Source organism: Anas platyrhynchos, chromosome 1 (genome assembly GCF_047663525.1).
Source record: "Anas platyrhynchos isolate ZD024472 breed Pekin duck chromosome 1, IASCAAS_PekinDuck_T2T, whole genome shotgun sequence".
NCBI classification, from domain to species: domain Eukaryota; kingdom Metazoa; phylum Chordata; class Aves; order Anseriformes; family Anatidae; genus Anas; species Anas platyrhynchos.
This window is the reverse complement of record NC_092587.1, coordinates 72,009,982-72,026,997: the sequence shown is the minus strand read 5'-3', so window position 1 is coordinate 72,026,997 and position 17,016 is coordinate 72,009,982. Positions and strand designations below refer to the sequence as shown.

At 41.2% G+C, this 17,016-nt stretch overlaps 1 protein-coding gene across 3 annotated transcripts; it reads left to right on the top strand.

Moving 5' to 3' along the window:
• Nucleotides 1-3,104: 3,104 nt before the first annotated feature.
• UPK3A (uroplakin 3A) lies at nt 3,105-11,588 on the top strand. Of its 3 annotated transcripts, none has more exons than XM_072041346.1 (7): nt 3,105-3,138; nt 4,638-4,701; nt 4,867-5,034; nt 7,553-7,832; nt 9,034-9,116; nt 9,576-9,708; nt 10,538-11,588. In XM_072041346.1, the coding sequence occupies exons 2-7, from the start codon at nt 4,647-4,649 to the stop codon at nt 10,623-10,625; spliced, it is 807 nt and encodes a 268-aa protein (XP_071897447.1). In that variant the 5' UTR covers nt 3,105-3,138; nt 4,638-4,646; the 3' UTR covers nt 10,626-11,588. The 3 variants fall into 3 exon arrangements, with proteins under 3 accessions (XP_071897447.1, XP_021128546.1, XP_012955653.1); XM_021272871.4 differs by lacking the exon at nt 3,105-3,138 and adding an exon at nt 4,181-4,332; XM_013100199.5 differs by lacking the exon at nt 3,105-3,138 and adding an exon at nt 4,416-4,545.
• The last annotated feature ends 5,428 nt before the right edge of the window (nt 11,589-17,016 follow it).

Here is a 17,016-nt window from a genome sequence, read left to right as displayed (position 1 = left end):
GCACTGCGGTCAGGGTCGGTCCTCAGGCGGCTCTGGTATTGCGATCACTGGACCCGTGTGTCCGTCCACTTGTACCGTGGATCCGGCTGTCCCGAGCCCCTTGATTCAGGTCCTGGTTTCCGTGTGTGCTAGCCGCGCCGGGGTCCGGCTCGGATCTCGGGCGTCTCTGCATGAGCGTTGGCAGGAGCCGTGTGTCCGTCCACTGGCGGTGTGGATCCGGCCGGACCGAGCCCCTTGGCTTAAGTCATGGTTATCACGTGTGCTCGACGTACCAGGGTCCGGGTCAGACCACGGGCGTCTCTGGTATGGCGATCGCAGGACCCGTGTGTCCGTCCACGGGCAGCGTGGGTCCGGCTGTCCCCAGCCCCTTGGCTCTGGTCCTGGCTGACGTGCGTGCTAGCCGTGCCGTGTTCGGGGTCCTGTTTCGGGCTGCTTGGGGAAGGCGCCCCCACGACACGGTTGTCCGGCCATGAGCGGCATGGGTGCATGCCGTGCCGTGATGCTGGAGGCTTTCGTCCTCTGGTTCGGGAAACGGACTTCCCGGATGTCGTGGTTTAACCCGGCCGGCAGCTAAACACCACGCAGCCGTTCGCTCACCCTCCCCCCTCCCTCTCTGGGACGGGGGAGAGAAATGGAAAGTGAAGCCCGTGAGTTGACATAAAGACAGTTTAATAGGACAGGAAAATAATAATAACAAAAATAATAATAACAATAATAATAATAATGATACAATAGTGATAATACGAAAGTAATAATAGTATGTACAAACAAGTGATGCACAATGCAATTGCTCACCACTCGCTGACCGATGCCCAGCCTAACCCCGAGCAGTCCGGCCCCCTTCCCCCGGCTAGCCACCCCTATATATTGTTTAGCGTTATGTCAGATGGTATGGAATACCCCTTTGGCTAGTTTGGGTCACCTGTCCTGGGTCTGTCCCCTCCCAGCTCTTACTGCACCCCCAGCCTGCCTGTTGGCAGGACAGAGCAAAAGGCTGAGATGTCCTTGGCTTGGTATAAGCACTGCTCTGCAACAATTAAAGCATCGGGGTGTTATCAGCACTCTTCTCATCGTAAGCCAAAACACAGCATTCCACCAGCTACTAGGAAGAAAATTCTGTTCTAACTGAAACCAGGACAGAGAGAAATGTCATAAAAAATATTTCGCCTCCTGCTTCAGTGAGGAGTTTTTTGCTTTGGGTAGATGGAAAATTTCACCTTTTTACCAGCAGCGCTATGATATAAATAGAGTGTGCTAGTGACTGAAAGTTATATAGAAATAAATGAAAGTTTCCATTGCCAGGATTTCCAGATACGGCCTGTAACAAGGTTAACAGTAGCCCCCAGAACAACCACATCTGAAGTCCATGGTGGCATCTTATTAACCTCGGAGAACTGATGTTTGGGTTTCAGCATGACCAGCAGCACTACAGCTGCTCTCCTTGCAGTTAGCCTCTGCAGGCCCAGTGATGCTCAAGACTGGGCAGCAGAGGTGGTTATGGATCTGCCAGATGGTCTGGAGGGGTTGGGCAGAAGGAGAAACTCTTCCACCACACCGCATTCCAACCTTTCCTCACTTTCAAGACTTTTTTTGTTATATCTCTGTACTTCCCATTTTTTATGTATTGGCTCTCCACCACTCTCCCAACCCCTGATCACCTGTTTCATCAACATTTTTTTTTTTTTTTTTACCATCTCTGCACTTCCTTTCAGATCTCCCTTATTGATGGAAAGCTTTTTAAAAATTAATTCACAAAGGCTTTACTTCTCTCCTCTTTCAGCTCCTTCCTCAAGATTTACACCCACCAGAATATTTGCAGGAAATTGCAAGCTAATAATAGCTTTGCAGACAACCAGTGATGATGGTCAAATGTCTTTGAAATGGGTTCAGTTTTATTTGTCTTTCTCACCCTTTGGATTAGATTATCTCTTGACTTGTAGATGTCACCACCAAGTTTTTTAATCTCTTTGTTAAGCACTGTAATTTCGCTACATGGAGCTCTGCTTGCAAGTTGTGCGCTAATTTTAGCCTGGACCAGAGAGATGGAGCACAGTGGAGCATGGAGGGTTATCTCTACTATGTCCACAGTTGAACATGTATAGAATGTTTGGACTTCAGATCCTGGAGGACTCCATACGCTTCAAGGCACTTGGGACCCTATCCTCCCCAGCTCCTAATGGGCATCACACAGCACTGGGAAGCTAGGGTTACACACATTTTTTTTTTTCTCGTATCTCCACCAATCCAAACTGGTTCTGGATGCTTCTGTGAATTATTATGGAATTGTCCAAAAGGTAACAAAAGAAAAGAAATTGGTATTGCTACTTAAACAGACACAGAAATTTACATTTTTTTTCTTCTCTTATGCTTGCTTTAGGGACTCTATAATTATAGTAAGATTAAGTTCATGGTAACATCCTGTAAAAATTCAGACCAGGCCCCCTGAATACAGTGGAGTTAAAATGAGTGTAAGCAAGGATGGAATCTGGTCCTAATTTAGGACCAGATCAGTGCCACATCTGTTGGCACTGATGGAGCTGACGAAACTTATTGTCATGTTATTTTCCTACCTTTGAGATTCTTTTGAACATAGACCAAACCCAACCATTTTAAAATCTCAGATCACAGGCAATGTTATCCATCCCCTCACGTGTTGCCGGTGAATTCCACCACAGCACAGGATGGCCTTGTACTCACTCAGCTAAATCATGATGGCTTGAGAAAATAGCTTCATGAAAAATAATGGCTAAAATTGTCATCTTGTAACCTTTTTAAAAGGTGATTAACTTTTCTATGATGAGTTATTCTGTGGACATACTTCTGACAGCTGTAAAATTAATAAGGAGTGACAATTTGTATGACCAGCCCAAGGAGGAGTTACCACAGTCTTCATCCAGGCAAAACTCCAAGAAGGTCATGCAGAGATTTGCATGAGTGATGAATTTATTGCTTGATGGCTGTGAATTTATTGCTTGATGGCTGTGAATCTAAAAAAAAAGTAAAAAAAAAGAAAAAATACCTTTGAACCACATTTTAAAACTTATATTCTTGCTGTTTTCCATCTGTTTTGACCCTTTCCAGAGTGAATGAGGGAGCAGCACTTTGATATAAAGCATAGAAGGGTATTCTGTACCACATGTAAGTAGCTTGCATGCAATGAAATAGAATATTTCTTTTTCTCTGACATCCAATATATCCTGGTGTTGATTTATGTATCTAACTTAGACAAATAATATGTGTCTTTTCTGTCTTAAGAAGGGAAAAGACTACTGCTTATTGCTCCAGAATAGTTACCATCTAAGGAATTCAGAATCTGATTTTACAGGAAACACTGTTTGGAGAAAGTACTGATTTTGTGATGGAGAAAGAGATTCCACTGTTTTTAAGCCATGCTTTTACTTCTGAGTCAGAAGCTTCCCAGGTTTTGTGCACCATTGTTAGTGCTTTAAGGGACAAAAATACTCTTGAGCAGATAAATACCAAGTTTGTATAACTAACCCTCCTAGTGCAAATGTTAAAAATCAATTTCCTAGGAATTAAAGGTGAAGAAAGGGTAAGATTTTTTTTCTGATTTACATGAGTATTTTTAACCTGATTTACCTGAGTATTGCCTGCACAGCCTCAGAGTTCATTGCAAACTGAGAATGAATAATAATAATATTCATCCTTACCCTATAGCAGTGCAAATATGGGCTAACTCCTGTGTTCAATATTCTCCCTAAGAAGTGATGCAAGAAAAAGTCAAACCAAACACAACAAAGTTGGTGTGCAGAATTTTAAATAAAATAAGACATATGGAGAGGAAATTACACTATAATAATTTGATTACATATTTCAAACAGATTTCAGGGGCCCATAGCATATTCATAAAGAAGATGGATTTGTTAATGTAAAAATAGTAATACTAATATAAATCTGGAGTTGGTTCACTGGCATCAAGGTAGCTCTATTTATTCTGTAAAATCTTGCTGGTATTTTTCCCCTTGGCCCATTTTTAGCAGGTAATTATTAATTTTGTAATCTGATCTCTTATGTAATAGACCATCCATAATAGCAACATTCATCAGGAATGGATAAACAATTCTGCACAACAGGTGCAATTCAGCTTTCCCAATGGATTATTATTCATGTAGATGCTCTGAATCCCACTGAGGTTATCCAGAAACAGAATTGGAAGGCTTATGTTTTTCAAGATGTAACCCAGGAAACAAAATAGAGAAGGCAGAGTTATGAATCAGAATCATCCATGATACAGACTGAATGCAGGATGCAGATATTCAGTCCTAAACCTTCCCTACACGAGAGATTTCAGAAGTTTTTAGGGAGAAGAAGGTAAAGAAAAAAGACACCCATCATCTATGCACATGAAAAAAAAACACTATCTTGACACTCATAGTGCTGCTGACAGATAAAAATCTTGTAACTCCCTCCCTTACCTGGAAGCAGATAACAGCTGGGGTGCTTGGCACCACCTGAGAAGGAGGGCGATAAGCACACAGGGAGGTGCTGAGCTCCTTATCCTAAGGAGCTTGTGAAAAGGAGCAGGTGTGCTTGACTTCAGGGAGGGAGTGGACATGGGAGATCTTCAGCAGGAACTAAAAGTTTTACTAGCATTTGTTTTCTTTTTGTGACTGCAGGGCTCAGGCATGTGTAGGTGTTGTGTTGTGTTAGTCCTTTGCTGCTTGGGATTGCTGTCTGCAGGTAAGTGGCACCTCTCTACAATCTCTTCTCTTTTGGTGCTCCTCTCTGCATCTCTTATCTTTCTGTCTCACTTGGGTGCTTTTGCTTCTTTTTGGGTGTTAACTCTGTTTTAGGACCTGTGCAGAGAAAGATTTTGAAGTGTGGTTTTTTTTTTTTTTTGGTAAGTTTTTCTTCCAGATCAGAGCCTGAAACCTCAGCTTGGAGACCCTCAGCTTGCAACAAATAATCCCACTCTTACCACAGTTTCTCTAGAGAAACCTTTCTGTATGTTTGATAGCTCACTGTGTCCAAACAGATCTTATACCATCTACTTGTACGTAATGAAGGAATCAGGTGAGTATCCAGCATTACTTTTTCTCTAGAAAGCTATGTGCAGGTTGAATGCCTGGTCTAAGTTTATAATAAGACCTTAAAAAAAAAAGTGTATTATAAGTATAAAAAAATATATAAAAAATAAATTATGACTTCAATTGGAATGATTAAAAATAACAACAGTTAGCACTGGTGTTAGCTGACTCCTAGTAGGTGCAGAGCAGTATTATCAACTATAAATGGTCTGCCCAGATCTTGCTAACAAAGCCAAGTGGTCCGTTGTCTGATACCTTTGTCTAAACATGAATATCTTGTATAAAAGCCTGAACTCCCCCACGTAAATCTCCTTACAGGGACTTGTCTTTTTTTTTGTGGGGGGAAGGGGAGGGGAGGAGAAATAAAATAAAAGTCATGCTAGGCTTGTGGTCAAAGATGCCTGGCCCATGGGTTCACTCATAAAATTAATTTCATAACTGCTTGGCAATGAAACACTGCTGGCAGTGCCCAAGAAGCTGCCCTCACTGATCCCTGCTGTTCTGGCAGACTGCTTTGCACACCAAGTAGAGCTCCTCTGTAAGCTGACAGAGACAAATGATTTCCTTGTATCATACGACTGTCTGCAAAGGCTGTAAGCAACCTCCTGTTCTGAGGGGCATGGAGAAGAGATCTTTGTGGGCAGTAGGGAGAAACTGGTCAAGAGCCAAAGCAGTCTAAAACTTCTGCTGCTGAGTGTTGCTCTTTTGGGGTGGGGGGTGGGGGGGAAAGAATGGAAGAGGCTTCCTTATTGCCTCAGATTAGTAGAAGACTTAGCCAGACTTAACAAGATACTGATGTGAGGGCACTGCCTTCTGAGATGCTTCCCATGAATGAAGCGTGCATTTTTGTACGTCTGAAGCAGATCATACAAGTGAATTGTATGGATATAAAAGGCTACAATGACTTGATACCAGTCTTACATACAAATAGGCAACTGTATCTGATATTTTTGTTAAAAACTACATCAGCTACCCTGTGTTCCATGGGTTCTGTGGCAAAAGCTTTCTACACAGATGGTTGAATCTCTCTACAAAAGGGGCTATAGAGAGAGAAATCTCTGCTGCTGCTTTTAAAACAAGCAGATGCACACTTGTTACTTGGCAGATTGGAAGGAATTTTGTTTGGATTTTTCTCTGGTCTGCAGAAAAACACATTTGCTCACCCTTGAAGGCTTTTGGAGCAGAGAGAGGGAAAACTTAGGATGTTAAGAAAATTAAATCTTAAGTTCAGCTCTGCTAGTAAGGAAACACATCAGCTTTCAAACAGCTGAGGGTCTAGCAAATTTCTGAATGACTAATGTAATCTTTTGGTCTTTTCTTGTTAGTTCACTATCAAACTTGATCTACCTAAAGAATTTAAAAACAAACAAAAACCTGAACTTGTTTAGAAAATAGCATTTGCTTGCTCACCACAGCCAGGCTGAGACATGGAGATTGGGAGAGTGAGGAGGCCTAGTTGTAAGAAATTTTATAATTTGGGGAAGCCAGACCCAGTACAGCAAGTTTTTGCTAGTCTTCACTTACACATTATTGTCTTCTGAGCCCTGGCACCTCTCTGCTCAACTAGCTTGAGCACTGACCTTGAAGTTAGATTTTGAACCTGTGCTAGAAACACTTCTCTTTCAAAGCAGATTTGATTTTGCATTGGATCATAACTAAAAACTTCACATGACCAAGCAGTTGCTGCTCTAGGAGCACAGCAGAGTGCTTACAAACTTAAAAAGTTCCCAGTATACTGCAGCTTTGGAAAAACTGGCCATCTTCCACTACTGACAGCACTGAACAGCTGGAGGGAGCTCCCAGAATAAACCAACTCACAGTTGCAGAACTTGGGAACATCTCTTGAGACTTGTGCCTTGGCTTTATATTAGGAAAAGTTTGAGTTGAAACTGAGCTTTCCAAACAATGTTGTAGAGCTGGGTGCAGATGTACGTTTTCCTTGATGCTGTGAAGACTTTTAGGCTTGGTGTTGTGCTGTCTGGAAGCATGGGCATGTCTGGCTGGTCAGAAGTGTAGAGAATGCATCTGCTCCAGCATGCAGGGCTGCGAGTCTGCATACTGTGGTGTTCTGAGAGGTGCAGCTGCTGTGCAACCAAAGGTCTCAGGGCTTCTGTTCCAGAGGATAGAGGAGTTGTGGTCCTATAGAAACTCGGGCTTGGTTATAGTGTTAAATCTGACATGGCAGGACTTACTGGAGGCATGTAGTCTGTGGTGGAAGGGCAGCCTTTGCCACCAAGCTCCATCAGATTCTTCTTGGGAAAGACGAAATTGGGGAGGGTGGCGAAGAGAGACCTTCTACATACATCCTTCATGGTTTCTGAGGGACAAGTGTAGAAAGCTTCAAAAACAAGAGGAAGGGGTAAGATCACTGCACAGACTGGCAGTAGATTTCTGGCTTCCTGCTTGAGCTTTTTCTGGATAGAAGAGCAAGCAGTCAAACACAGGATGAATGGAAACGGCTGATCTAGTTCTAACAGTATTGTTAAAAACCACCTCTCCCACAGCAAGTGCGATGAGCTCCCTCGTGACTGATGACAGTAACAAACCCCTGGGCAGCACATTCCAGCAAACAAGCGGGGGACAGCTTGGACCTTACAATGCTGCCTTCTTCGATGTACCTGACTGTGCAGTGCCCCCCAGGCTTGCTGATGTAGGAGGCATGAACAAAGTGCCTGACGTCTTGAAGCAATATCTCTTCAGAGTTGGGGACGATGGGACTTGTCTGTATGACCCGAACTTCCTAGGGGTCTGTAACCCACCGCTTTCCCCAGACACTACATACAGGTATAATTCTTGTTTCTGAAATGGTTGTTGCTGCTCTGAGTACTCAATAGGAAGCAAGATTTACCCTGTTGTAGACCTTTGAAATAGTATGATGTGAATTACCTCTCTCTACCAGAACTTCTCTATTGCAGGGGCAGTTGTGAGGCTGGCTTAGCTTTGGTCCAGCACCCTGCAGATGGTGTTCTGTGGTGCTCTCGCTGGGGTGAGCTCCATCAGGTTAAATTAATGGATCAGTAGAAAAATTCACATGTGAACTGCTGGCTCTATACTAAAGCTGGAGCATCTGATCAGAAACTGCTGGAAGAAAAGGATTTGACTGGAAAATGATGTCAGAATGATTCACTGTGTATGGTATTAGATGAGTCTGCCAAACCACAGACACGGGCTTGGCCCTCTTTGCTTTGTTTTGATGGGGCTCTGGGGAGCCAGAGCTCTTAGTGGCCTCCAGCTCCATCCAGGAAGTCCCTGATGTGACTGGAGACTTCACAGTGAGAGCCAGGTGGCTTGCAGGCTCATCTGACCCCTGCTGTCTGGGGAAGCTGGCCTTCAGGAGAGTCTGGGAGCCCTGACAGCTGTCACTTGTGACACTTGGTTTGCTGCTGCCTGCTCTTTAAAAGCTATATTAAAGGCAGCAGTCACATGAAGCTGGGGAGACTGAATATGCTTCTGAAACAAAATACTATGGGCAGGTTTTCAGAACTGTCTTGCTTCCTCTGTCTCCTTGGGACAATTCTGTAAACTCAAACTATTGCAGGATGGAAACTTAATTCCTTTGCCAAATCTGTTGTTAGCCTGTCTTTTCAATGCTTTCTCTAACAGGGAAAGTGCCAAAGGTCTCTATTGTTGGACAAAATCTTTGACTTCCATATGGAAATCAAAACCACTTGCTGTTCTAAATAACGAGGCCCTTCACAACAGGGAATAGCAAGCTGGGAAAAACTGTTTTTGGAAAGCTATCATCTGTCAAGGCTCACAAGAATGGAGCACAAGCTCTGCATGACATAGCACAGAATACTTTTTATATTATTAATTCTGTTTGTTCCCTATAAGGTCTCTGGAAAAAGCTGTTTACCTTTGATTGTTTCTGCTGAATGCTTTTCCAAAAACTGGAGTCTGACTAGCTAATCTGGTAGCTTACAAAATGATAGAAAGGCAACTCAAACTTTGAAATACCTAATTTAATGCTTTTTTCCCCCCACAGGTTTAAATATGTGTTGGTGGATAACTCTGAAGGTATGGTGAAAGATCAAACTCTTTGGTCTGATCCAATCAAAACCAGAAGAGGTAAGTCTGTGGCTCTGCTCAGGTTTTCTGAGTAGCCATACTTGCCTTAGGACAATGTTGCTCTTCTAGTGAGCAATGTCTAGTCTTTTCCTACAGTTTCAGCAATTTTGTCAGCTGTCCAGCATTGGAGTAGCAGACTTTAATATGGAATACCGATCTGCTTCTTTTGTATACTTCAGAACAGTTCTCTGATAAAGGTTGTATGCACAGTTTATGATTTGGTGCTTGCCACGGTATCTTGTGCTGAAGAAATTTCTAGGTAATGCAGGTACTTGCCACCCTGGCTAACCTGCTGAGCCAAGCTAATAACCTCTAAATGCTGAAACTGTCTTAAAACTTTTTCCTACAAATCACTTAGTCATCTGTTTTCCTCTCCAAAACAACTAGTTTTCCCTCATTTGGTAAAGGCACACATGGTGAAAAATAGATCATAGCAGCATTCTTTCCATGATTTTCTAGCCAAACTTCCCATGAAAATTGATACCTGGCCTGGTCGAAGGAGTGGAGGCATGATTGTCATCACATCAATTCTAAGTGTTTTGGTGTTCCTTCTGCTTACTGGCTTTCTTGCTTCTGTGTTTTTTGCTGTTATGTAAGTACTGCTACACCTTGCAACTTCTAGTCAGAGTACCTAACACATTAGTAATCAGACTTCTTGCCCCTAGTTCCAAGCTGCTGTTGCTAGCGATGTTTAAGATGATGTACCAGAGGATGTCCTTTTAATTTTGGACCTGGTAACAGAGGAAAAAAGCTACTTCTGTCATAATCTTCCCTACCAAGGCTAAGATTGATGCCTCTCATAATTATCATGTAGACTGAAACTCACTGGCTGTCAGACTTCAGTAAGGACAGCTGGGGGGTGGGGGGAAAGTAGAGCTGTACATACCTAAAGTTTATGTATTCTTTTACATATGACAGCTTTCCATTTATTAATGAGTTTGGAAACAGTCTTAAGGAGTTCAGGTCTTCATAGAGATCACATACTGTGCTAATTAGTGCCTGCTTAACTGTTTTACCTCTTCCACACGAGAAAGAAGTTACCACTTTGAATTAATAACTGAGGTCTTCCTGATGCTGTATAACTGAATTAGTCTATACATGTTCCTGACTTCTATGTCCCCTGCCTCAGGAAATTAAGGCAGCCTGGTTGATCCCTAAGCTGGGAGAATTAATCAAATTTCAGAAAATGGGTTTCAGGGATAATAAAATCTAACTCTTTTACTTGAAAATAATGCAAGTACTCTTTATTCAATGTGGAAAGCAAATACTGCAAATTATTATCTTAAAAATAATAATAATAAAAAATAGGCTTCTCTGATACTAAGTGATTTAAGTAGCAATTGGCCTCTGCAAAATGTTCTGACAGTAGGCTCCACTTAGTCTCTGCTGGAACTTAACAAAGCCTTTCACTTCTATGTTAGGAGATCAGAAGATGCTTCTGAAGAGACAAAGGGCACATCTCCAACTGTTCAAGAAAGTGAATCAAGACCACAGCTGAGCTCTGAGTGAAAAACCTGTTTCATGTCAAGCTGGAAACACAATTGAATTGTTACAGGTGTTAGACCTACAGGACTGTCTCCTACTGGACTCAACACTGGTCCACTGCTACAGTATGCAAACATGCAACTGCACATGAATAACACAGATGAAATAAGGACAATTTTAAAAAATAATAATGCAGTCTGTGATATCCTGTCTTTCCCTAATGAGATTTCATTTAGCTAACTGGCTTTTATAGCACCCATCAGGTACATGTTCTGAAGTAAGAAGATTAATGAGATCCTTCAACTTCAGTGGTGTGATGACAGGTTGTCTTGTACATGTTCTCATGTTGAGTCTACAGACTTCTGATGTGCTTCTCATGATCAGATGAACATGATGCAGCCATTTGTATCTCAACCCTTCTCTATAGTGACTGCTGTGAAACTAAAGAAAAACAAGCTGCTTTAGAAAAAGATGTTCTTAGATAAAAAGATGTTCTTAGAGAAAACTAAGGATTAAAAGGTAGACAACAGGGTACAAAAGGTAGCTGCTTCCTTTTTTTTGGTGACCATTTGTCATAAGTCATCCATTCTTTTCTCTCTTTCCTTAAAAAGAAGCAACCAAGTTCCAATTGCCCTGTATGTAGCAGAGTAATTTTCATCTCCAGTACTTAAATACCCTCAAACAGCTTTACAAGGCTAATACCAAACAAAATTACTTCAATTAATGTGTGCTCTTTCAGAGCTCAGTATAATCTGTTGATGGGCTAGTAATGGGGAGATACTGCTTCAGTGGAAAAAACATGAGTATATTCACTGCACTCAAGGTTGGCCTCATTCCTGACCTTTACCTTAGGCAGCAGCAAGCCAGAACTCCTCACATCTTAGTATCTGGGTTGGTGGGATTTGGAGGGTTGTTTGAACTATTTCTCCTTTTCTTCATTTTATGATCAGTTGGAGAGTAGAAATAAAGTTTTGCATCGGATTTAAATTATGTGCTACTTTTTTTTTTTTTTTTTCCCCCATTGATACCAGCTTCTTTACACACTGTTTTGTCTCTATAAATGACTTATGATGATTCACCTTCAAAGCCCTCTTCAGGAGGTATAAGCAACTGTCCCACTGTAGCAAGTGTTTCCTGGTGATAAACAGAGAGCTGTAAGTGGTTATTATTGATGTTCTTCTAAATTATCTTTAAATTAGTTGTCTCAGTTTATAAATGAGTAACAACTCTTTCAACACAGGTAGTTTACTGTCACTAATACAACTAGACAATTCTTGTACCACAACTTATTTCAGGGAGTGGGACTTATTCTCCTCAGAGCACGAAAATTAACATTTTTTGTGTAAAGTGAAACACTGTCAGGATGGAGTGCTGAGACTCCAGCTTCTGGTGACTGCAAAACTTAGGCCCAAGAGATTTGTATGTGAGGTCCCTCTGTTCAGTTGTCCTGAAGTGCAGTGTGTTAAAGCTTGCCTGCTTGCTGCCTGGGTTTTGGGCTGGGCTGACAGGGAGGTGGGAGAAAGCACTTTAAGGGAGAGATGGTTGCTGTGCCTGCTGATAGGAAATAATGGATGCCAAAGTACCAGGAATGCTATGGGTGGTTTTCTGTTGATATTTGTTTTGTGTGTTTGTGTTTAAATTGGTGCCTTGCTTTCCCTGTTCTTTGCTGCCTAGAGGCTGCTCTAAACACTGTTCTGAGGTGCTTTCCCATCCATCTATTGGGTAACCTGGAAGCAAGGGATATCTGGAGGAAAAGGCAGCATGAGCGTGCAATGCTGAGCATCAGAGTACATAAGAGATCCTTGTCCTGTTTGGCAAATATTTTGCTGAAGATGACAATCCTAAAAATACTCTTTCTAGGCAGTCCTGTTCTTAAGCAGGGGGGGGCTGTGAATGGAGCAGCTTTGGATTTTTGCAAGATCTTGCATGCCAGTGCCCATTTGTTATGCTGTGAACTAACAGGACTCTATATGGATAAAACAGCAGCCATGATGAATACCAGAACATGTTCACAACTACTTTTGCCTCTCCATATGGTATTTTCATTGGCTTAAATACTGACTTTTCTCCTCTGCTTCTGACTCCTTACTGAAGAAATGGTATGGAAATTCCTGTTTGGAGCCTATCAGAGGCTCCTGACTTTCATCCCAGTCACACAGGAAAAAAATATGAGGTATCAGAGATTAATAGCATTTCTTCAGTACACAGGTTTAAGATATGGAAAGTTTGGAGGGCATTGCCTAATTTTTTGAAAGAGTGAAGATGCAAAAAGACTACATCAATTTTTTTCATGAATTGTTGCCAAGTCTATCTGCATTTTTGTTCAAATATGATATAGATAAAACAAAAGGATATTTTCTGACCCTTACATAGGTTTCCATTACAGCACCAACAGAAACGAGACAAAACTGAACTATGATACTTGCTAGATGTTTTCTAGGTATTGTAGGTGACCCCACAAAATGTATTGAAAATGCTGATTGCAAGTGCTGTTATGTGGTGGAAAAGAAAAATGCCATCAATGGAGAGAGTCCAGGAACTGAAGTTCTGTTTGCACTTAACACTTTTATGTTGTACTCAGGTTTTATCAATGTTACACACGATGATGAACAAGCTGAACTTGAGATCCGTTTTCAAGAGCAGCTCTGAGACTTTGACCCATGCCTGCTGTTCTGCGCAGAGGAAAATGTAATCCTAATGGCATTAACTTGCCTGTAGTTGTGATCTCTGCTTCTGTTATTTCTTATTTGGATCTGGTATTTCTCTGGATGCTGTAATGAATAAACCAAACTGTGCTGTAGAAAAACTAGTGCTAGGATGCCGCTGTGGTACATGTTTTTACTTATACTCTGGGTTGAGATTCTAATACTGGTCTTCAGGACTGACTGGCAAACTACATTAAATTGTGTCTGCATCCCTCACCCCAGCATGCTCTCAGCTGAGGCCCCAGCAGAAAGTTGCCTTAGGTTCATTAGCAGAAGGACTGACTGCACTGAGATTCAGTACAGCTGAAAACTGAAGTTCGCCACTAGCAGCTGTGTGACCCGACTTGTTTGTGGAACTTGGATGTGGAAGAGAAGTGGGACAGGGTAAGAGCTAGACAATATGTCTGGTTTCAGGCACTCCCTTGATTGTGTGGTTTTGCCAATCCTGGGGCTGTCAGCTGCTAAAACATGGCTTTAATAACAGTGAATCATGTTAGTCTTGGGTTAACTAAAGACTCTTTTCTGTGCCAACTGTAATGATTTTTGTGAGGCATACAGAAGCAGATTGCTAAATTGTAGCATATCAAATAAAAATAACCTTTTAATGGGGGATAAATGAGCATAAATATGGCAAAGGCATGAAACAGGAGAGACAGTACATTGCGTTTCTTGAATGAGGTGTGTTCAGATGACAAGGCCTTCTGCTGCTTCAAACAAGTCTTCTCTGCTTTACTTTCACAAAACAGGTGCATAATTAATCACAAAAAATATTTTATATTATTTATATTTTATTATTTAATATTCCCCAGGGTGAGGGGAAGAGGTCATTGTCTCCAAACCTACTTTTTCTTTTTGTAAGCAATTCTGCAAATTATTTAATTGATTGTATGTTGGTAATAGACATTGTTTATGTCTTGGCTTATGTCACTGCAACAGCCAATGCAGTAATACATACACAATGAGAAGGTCTATCAGGCACCAATGAACTCCCTCCCATTTTGAGCCTGCCCCTAACAGTTGGAAACAGGACTAAGATGAAGGATATTGGTCTCAACAATATATACAGCCTTATTACTATGTTTCTGTTCTTCGAATTTATCAAAAGTGTTTTTACTAGTTTTCAAATTTGGAAATGGTTTTGGAATGCTGGCTGTAACTGCATACATTGACTGTTATTTCAGACAGGTCCTAGCTTATTTCTGCTTTACTTAGAAGCACGTGCCTACTTGGGGGGAAAAATCTGAGTGCTACTGCATTATAACTGCTGGCAGCTGCTATTCTACTTGGTTAAAGTACAGTTCTTACCCTGGTTTTGGGAGGTCACAATCCAATGAGCAATCAAGACATTTAGCAACTCAGAGAAGCTGTAATAACGTGGCACTGAACACCTCTCAAACCTCTCAAATCTAAATCCTAAGGAACTAGCAATGAGCTCTTGGCCTTAAGTAAGCGGCTTTGTTCTCACTCTTTCCCGCATCTTATAACATCTGCCTGGTTAAGGTTAATGTTTAGTATGCTTTTCTATACAGAACAGCTAAACATTATCTGACAGTGAAAAATAGTAACAGGCTGGCAATTCTTTCATGTATAGCTGAAGCTTATTGTGGCCAAAAAATATTACAATAAGTTGTCTGCTTTTATGGGAGACTAGTTTGTGAGTTTTGAGCCATTCTCACTTGAACAAGTGTGTGTATATTGCAAATCCTCTACCATAATTAGTAACATCTTTCAATGGCAAAGTCACAGCAGAATGAACTAGTTGCAAATGGCTTTTAAATGGCATTTAGTCCTCCACTGGCTACACTCGGTAAACTACACCATCCTCTGTACATGGTTTATTGCAAGTTCTGACTCTGATGCAATAAAGTACGCCAACTGTCAATCCAAGCATTGACAGTGCTGCTTGAAGAAATGTTCTGACTTTTTGCATCTTTGCTTGCAGGGGCTACGTGCTAACCTAAGCAAAATAACTGAGTACTGATTGCCTCGTGCGTTCATATGGCTGGCTGAGGGATTCAGGCTTCACAGTAGCGGAGGCCAGGTATAACGAATTGAAATTGTTTGGATTAAAATACAACAATTTTGTGTATGCTGAATGCTAGGTAGAGTTTAGTGGCATGAAGTTAAAATACAAAAACTTTCCCAATCTTACAGATATTTTTAGCTGTTGTGTTTGCACAAATGTTTTTTGCTTTCCTGTGAGACATTATGTGAACTGTGCAATTAAAACTTACTATTTATTTGGGAGGGTGATCGTCTACCTACCTGTAAAAGAGAACAATCAGCATAAACTCTGGACATCTGTATCTGTGACTTGGGTTAGTTGCTGGCTAACTGTGTTTATACACCCAAATGTACTGAGTGGGAGGCTTTGCATTGCAAAACAGAAGGGAAGAAAAAAAAAATATTTCTTTACAGAGGCACTACTGTAGAGTGAAGTGCAGCCAGAACTGGGGTGCAGTGAGGTAGGCGTATCTCACTGGTGTCATTATAATGCATTGGACAACAGTTTTGCAGGCATGAAAAGCCTATACTGGGAGACTACAAAACACTTTGCAACTAAAGATCATCAAACTTAAATTAGCTGTTGTGATGTTTATCAAATATCAAAATAATCCAGGCATTACTCTGCATTCATTCCTTTGTAGGTTTGTTGTTTCATCCTATAACAGCCTGTAAATTCCTCCACATTAAGACTGCCTTTGGGTGACATGCAAGCTCACCGTATTGCTGTTTCACAACTGGACTTATTTTGATGTACAGCTATAATGTTGTTAATATTGTCAAAACGTATCAATGCTGCAGGATGCATTTGCCTTTGCAGAACATATGTATCTAGGATACTAGGTAGGGTACTACTTTTATCCCACAACATTCCCATCATAGAATGGTTTTAGTTGCAAGGGACCTTAAAGATCTACCCCAACCCCTCTGCTGTGGGCAGGGATATCTTTCATGAGATCAGGTTGCTCAAAGCCCCCATCACACCTGGCCCTGAACGCTTTCAGTGTTTCAATTGACTGCAATTGATAGCATGTCATCTACCATCATTCACGTCCTCAATATTCAACATCAATATATTTATATAATGCTTTGTCTGCACACTTCTAGTCCTAGCCAAGTTTCAGTAATGTTGATAAAAATCAGACATTTCAGACCTCTTTTGCCATTTTGCCTACCTAGAGCTCTACTGGAGAAGTCTACGCCTCAGTCAGTAATAGAAAACTGATTATTTGCTGACTGATTATTTGCTATCTATTCTTCCTCAAGCCTTCTAATAGAACAACGGCCAAAGATTCCAGGAAAGATTACTTATATTCTGTAAACAAAGTTGGTGACATTTTCTGCATTATCTCTATAATCTAAAACTGTACATTAAGAAACATAGTAAGACTCCCTAGAAACTTTAATATCTCATCCCTAGAAAAAACTTTTTGAATACTGGATGGATTTTGCCACATCTTTGGCTGATCCACAGAATGTTAACGATCTTCCACATGTGCTAAAGGAAACTGAAAGGATACAAATCTGATCACAGGGTAATGTATTGTTTTCTCATATCTAATCGTTAAGGACATCATTATATTAGTCTTCATGCCTTGGTTCATTCCAGACAATATTCTCAATCCATTCTTTATTTAAATAGTACGTAATATTTGGAAAAGAGAAAATGGATGCAACACTTCTAGCAGAATGTTGCAGTTCTACAG